This window comes from Leptonotus elevatus, chromosome 17 (genome assembly GCF_054856555.1).
Source record: "Leptonotus elevatus isolate MCC_2025b chromosome 17, RoL_Lele_1.0, whole genome shotgun sequence".
In the NCBI taxonomy this organism is placed as follows: domain Eukaryota; kingdom Metazoa; phylum Chordata; class Actinopteri; order Syngnathiformes; family Syngnathidae; genus Leptonotus; species Leptonotus elevatus.
Window position 1 is genome coordinate 16,559,151 of NC_141255.1, and position 6,073 is coordinate 16,565,223.

The 6,073-nt window shown below is 40.0% G+C and overlaps 1 protein-coding gene across 1 annotated transcript; it reads left to right on the plus strand.

Moving 5' to 3' along the window:
- The first annotated feature begins 143 nt into the window (after positions 1-143).
- On the plus strand, positions 144-6,034 carry tmem209 (transmembrane protein 209). Its single transcript, XM_086058140.1, has 15 exons — positions 144-233; positions 475-614; positions 750-808; positions 1,083-1,214; positions 1,305-1,528; positions 1,605-1,809; positions 2,024-2,199; positions 2,269-2,340; positions 2,428-2,524; positions 3,323-3,448; positions 3,516-3,613; positions 4,628-4,742; positions 4,821-4,918; positions 5,155-5,228; positions 5,366-6,034. Exons 1-15 carry the CDS (start codon positions 210-212, stop codon positions 5,418-5,420), a joined length of 1,695 nt encoding a protein of 564 aa, XP_085914266.1. The 5' UTR covers positions 144-209; the 3' UTR covers positions 5,421-6,034.
- Positions 6,035-6,073: the final 39 nt, after the last annotated feature.

Genomic DNA, 6,073 nt, shown 5'->3' on the forward strand with positions numbered 1-6,073 from the left:
TCTAGTGGCAATAAAAGTTTCTTGGTAGTAGATGAGGATATTATTTATTTATTTATTTATATCCGGCATACTTGGACGCCACAAGAAAAAAAGTGGCGTTCGAGAAACCCGGAAGAGTATAGTTCTGCTTCCGGGTGGGAATACAAAAATACCATACCAACATGAAGCGATTCAAGTGACCCGCAAGCAGTTCGTAACGTCAGCGTACTATGAATGCTGATATGCGCTATACGGTATTTTTGCAAACCTTTTTTTTTGTGTTTAACAATTGTAAAATAACGTAACTTAACACCTCACGTTAAACCTGTTTATGTTTGCGAATTCATTGTTTGTCACCGGGCCAACTTAAGCTACGTTAGCAGCTCTGCTAGCATTAGAACACGAGCCCTGATATTATGTCGCGCTTTATTTTTATTTTTACAATTACTGTGTAAAGGACAAAACCTCTTTTTTGGTTGCCTCAATTTGATGAAGATGTTTACCCCACCGAAAGAGGGGATGCCCAGCATGATTGACAAGGCGCTGAGGATAAGGAGGGAGGAACACGCTCGTCAGGTGGTCCTCGCCTGGGCTGTTCTCAACGTGTCCTTGGCTGGCATGATTTACACTGAAATGTAAGTTTATTTCACCACACTTTTAGATCACTTAGATTGGATTATTTTTCCATCACTCATTGTATGTGAGATAAACACTCACTGGACAGACACTAATAATGATTATATGTAGTAATAATACAACTTCTAATTTAGGTCTGCAAAATTGTTAAGCCGATACTACAACATCACCTACTGGCCTATTTGGTACATTGGTGAGTATCTTCTGCTTCAGCTACTTGTTTACTTTCAAACTTAGCTTGTAGCAGACGAGTGTGATGTCATGCATACTGTGATCATGACGTCTCAGGTGAGATTCAGTCTCTTCTAGGAATGGAAAAAAAAGTTTTGTTGGATAGTTATGACTGTATTACTGTTAATGTTTAATGTTATGTGTTCTGTAAGCGGCTGCAGCTGTTTAAAAGCGCTGCAAAGACTTGACTTGAGTTGACATGTGCTGACAAAAATGTTCTTCTCTTCACATCGCAGAACTGGCGCTGGCCTCGCTTTTCAGCCTCAATGCTCTTTTTGATTTCTGGAAATATTTTAAGTACACTATGGCTCCATCCACCATCGCTGTATCCCCACAACAGCATCAGCTCCTGGGGCTGAGAAACACAAGTGAGTCTTGAATTAGCTTGACTCTTCTTAAAGATAAAGAATACTGTACTGGCTTGAACTGAACCTGTTACATTGTCTATCCTCTTGCAGGTATTCAGGCTTCTCCTCCCCAGAAGCCAGACAAAAAGGAAACCCCCGTTCCGATGGAGTCATCCCCCTTGCAGGGCCAGAGCGTACTGAGTTTCAGCCCGTCTCGGTCTTCCACCGCCAGCCCTAAGTTCTCTCCGAGCTGTGTGGCAGGCTACAGCCCATCTCTTAGTAACACAACCACTCCAAGTAGTGGCCCTTATTCGCCCTCGGTGGTCTTTGGGAAGGTACATTCCTAACATCATATAAAATTGACCGTATTTACTACTGATATTCACAGTTTGTTTGTTTTTTCTTTTTCAGGTGATGGGCTACAGTCCATCCTCTGGTTCCCCACCGTACCCGAGCAGCTTTGGGACGCCGGAAAGCTCCGTCTTGAGGGCTCGTTACCGTACGTCGCCCTCTGTGTTTAACTCACCCGGAAGTGAGGAGGATTACATGGAGGATCTGAAAAGCCTCGAGCGATTTCTGCGTACGGAGGAGGAGAAGAGCCACCGCAGTCAATTTGGTGCAATTCAATAAAAAAAAATTTTAAATTTCATTCTTTAAAAAAATAAATGAAAAATTTGATGATTTTTTTGGCCCAACTTATTTATTTTAAACACATGAACTAATTACGACATAACACAACGATCATGTGCCATGTGCGCTGTTTAGCCAAACAGTTCCAGGTGTGTATGTATACACACTCACTGTTCTAATTCTTAATTTCTCCCCATTAGGGAGTCCAGAATCTGTCTCCCCAAGTCACAGTCCGACATTTTGGAACTACAACCGCTCAGTGGGGGACTACGCGCAGAGCCTGAGGAAGTTCCTGTATCAGCCCGCCTGCCGCTCCCAGGCGCCATCTGCCCACAAGGATGAAATGGACCCGGGTTCCAAACAGGCTGCTGAGGAGGTCAATAAGATGTGTATGATTTGTATGTCTGTGGCATTAAAAATAACACGTTGATTTCATTTCTCGTAGGTGTGGGCGAGGATCACATCCAGCCGCCCTGTTGTGGACCGCATCGACGGCTGGACAGCAAAACTTCGAAATGTGATTGTCGAACTCGTCACAACAAATAAATTAACAAAATTTTGACTCTGTGTTAAAACAAGCAATATGTTATTTGTGCTTTCACAGTGGATTAGTGACACCATCTTGGTCCCCCTGGTCAAAGAAATGGACTCGGTCAACACTCAGCTCAGGAGGATGGGCTGCCCTGAGCTCCAGATAGGAGGTAAACATGCCGGGAAAGTCATATGAAATATTACATCGAATCGACATGGCCTCTGTTGTCGCCACCTCATACATTTAATAAATTCATAAAATTAGCCAATTATTTTTTTTAGATTCTACTTATAAAGGCAAAGTCCCACATGTCAGCTAATATAAACAGGTTAAAGTCAGGGTGGGCAAATTTTTATTTTTAGAACTGACAACGGCTATGTCATTCAGAGATACAGTAAAAGTGTAAATAAAATCCAAAATAATAGTTCACTCTAATTTCAACTGATATTTATAATTTTGAAAAAGTCCAATAAGTGAAATTGTTAATGTTGTACTATTTTTTAAATGTTATTATTCACAATGAATCAATTACACAATTTTTAAATGAAATAAATGGGTGGGGAGTACATGTTTACTTTGTGATAGCTGCGGCTGTTTGAAAGCGTTATATAAATAAAGATGACTTGGCTTGAAATGTTTCACGTCATCTTTATTTATTTGTAACGCTTTCAAACAGCCGCAGCTGTCACGAAGCACTTACAAAATATTTGTATAAATGTTGTGATTACATGTATATAAACGTCCTAAATGTTGTTTTTTGTCGTAGTTTGTTCCTCCAATACGTGAGTGGCTCAAACCCGAGATGAATTCCTTGTGTGGTGTTACATACTTAACCAATGTTGATTCTGATTCTATCTTAGGCCAACAGATAATGTAAATGCTTGGTGGGCCGAATTCAAGAATCGTAACCTCATTATATCCACCACAAGAGCTCAATGGACCAAATTTTCCTCTTTCCTTCCACCAGAGGCCAGCATTAGCAGCCTTAAACAGGCCGCCGTGATGAAAGCAACATCTATTCCTTCTTTGAACTCCATGGTCCAGTACCTCGACATCACTCCCAATCAGGAATATCTGGTGGATCGCATAAAAGGTCAGTTTGTATGTGGAAAATGATCCCTGATATGAACCAACGTTTTCTTGTGCTTTGGAATCGGCAGAGCTGGCACACAGTGGCTGCATGAGCTCCTACCGGTGGAATCGAGGGGGTGATCTGAAGAACCGCAAGTGGGACACGGACCTCCCCACAGATTGTGCTGTGAGTACAATCTAGACACAAACACACACACACACACACACCGCTGAAAGCAGGGCTAGCCAAAATAAAGCCTAGTGTGGGAGAAATTGTTTTATTTTAGTCATTAACTCATTAACTCGCAGCCATTTTCATTGAAGCAACCCCATTCTCTCCCGGCGGTTTTACTGGATTTTGACTGATTTTGCAAGGCCTATAGTGTGTTCTTTTTCTATAAAACATGGAACCTACTAAAAGAAAGATTAGAGTCTCTTCTTTCATCAGGAAAAAAAATATTTATATCTGTTTCCGTTTTGCAGCAATTAGCAAGCTAAGTTTCATCATTATTCACAAATCTGTTGAAAACACTGGGACAAAGAGCTTGTTGCAACATGGCCCTGTATGATCTCTTATTCTGCTGCCACCTGCTGGACGTTTTTTGTAATAACTATTAACTACCAATGCTTTAAACGACCTCTTCAGGTCAGAGGCTTCTTTAAAGCCTTTCTAGTAACACCCCCCCCCCCCCATAAAAACGTATAATTACGTTTTTGGGACCATGGCACTATTTGAAATAGAACGTTTTTATATGTTTTTAAAGGCAAATTAGTTACTAGTCGCATAAATAGTTTATTTTTATCTTCACATATTTATGAAAGCTTTGCAGTATATAAACCAATTTGTTAGTATTCATGGCACTTATTTTTCTGACACCCTGCTTTCTCTTATCTTGTGTCAAATATCATTTTTTTAGTATATGCCGTGGGCCACTGACAAAGGGATATTGTTCCACGAATGGCCCCCGAATGACCACCATACTGTTGTGTTCTTTACCTTGGTCCACACAAATTTAAAATAGCAAAAGTCCTCCTGTAATATTTGTTATGATAATTTAAATGATTTTTCTTATTCTATTATCATAAACTACTTATTATACATTTATTGTTTTTTTTCCCGTGACCCATCTGTCCATTTCTGAAATTCAAAGCCAAAGGTTTGCCCATTTCCGTTTTAACCACTCGGTCTTGCCCACTCTAGATCCTCATGCACATATTTTGCACTTACCTGGACTCCAGACTTCCTCCTCACCCCAAATATCCAGACGGGAAGACGTTCACCTCGCAGCACTTCAGCCACAACCCGGACAAACCTGGTGAGTGCACACGCACAAGCACACATATACATCAAACAAAGCATCTCCAAAGAGTGTTTCTCTTTTGTCCTCGTCCAGATGTGACCAAGGAGAACCTCTTCTGCATCCACCAGAATTGCACCACACCACCTCACTACCAGCTTATCTATCAGGGACACATCTTCAGTCTGCCCAAGGTGACGCAACACAAACAGCAGCTGATTTTCAAAATAATGCATGAAATTTGTTCCATCCACAAACTCCAGTTTTTGCATCTCAAATGGAAATGCCAGTGATCCATTCCAGCTATCAAAAAAAATCCGTGTATTTTAAATAACAAAACCAGGACTTTATAGTATTGTGCTGTATAAAACATACAATAGTAACATAATACAATGAAATGTAAAGAAACTCACTTATAGTTCTGTTACAGGGCAGGAACAACTTGTTCCATACAATTCTCATGTTCCTCTACGTCATTAAGACCAAGGAGTCAGGAATGCTGGGGTGAGTCTTTTTATTTGATTTATTGTTTACGTAGAGATATCTGAAAAATTTGTGTCCTTTTTCACAACAAGAAAAAAACACTAAGGAAGGTGCAAATTGACCTTTTATTGACCAAGTGCTGTGTGATCCCTATCCAGGCGTGTAAACCTCGGCCTCTCCGGCGTGAACATTCTGTGGATTTTTGAAGTCTGACTTATCAAGGTTCACAATCGACAATTTTCGAGTGGATTTCTTTCTTCATCCTCCCATCAAGTCGTATTTTTCAGGACTTTTTTATTGCAGCAGCTGAAAAACAGAACTCAGACACGCATAGAAGACGTCATTGTATTAGCATGGAGAACATGTCAAACTGTTAAAAACACAACAAACAAAAAAGATAATTTCTCATTTTGAGAAAGTACTAAATGAACTTCAAATTAGGCTCTAGAGTGTTTAAGGGCTCAATCCTCATTTGGTTGAATGTAAATGTAATGCAAAGGTATGCTTGTGGTTCTCTGGGGTGTCAGTGTGGTGTGTTTGATAGCTTACAGTAAAGGAGAGCACATATTCAGCAAATGGTATGTTTTTTATTTTCTTCAGCTCCAATGGCATTCTGTTGTTTCTTTAAAAAACCCGCAGCATGAACAAATGAAAACCACTTGGAAGTCCAAGTTAACTGAATGTAACATCACTCTTTTCAAATGAACTTTGAATGCGATTACCATTGTGTGGCTGTTATTTTTTTTATAGGAATTTTAGCAATGTATGAATTAATGCTGATATTTTATACCTGGGACTTGTAAACGAATAAAAAAAAATTCACTCAACGTTTTTTGTGACCGCTTGATGTCACTGTTCACATACTT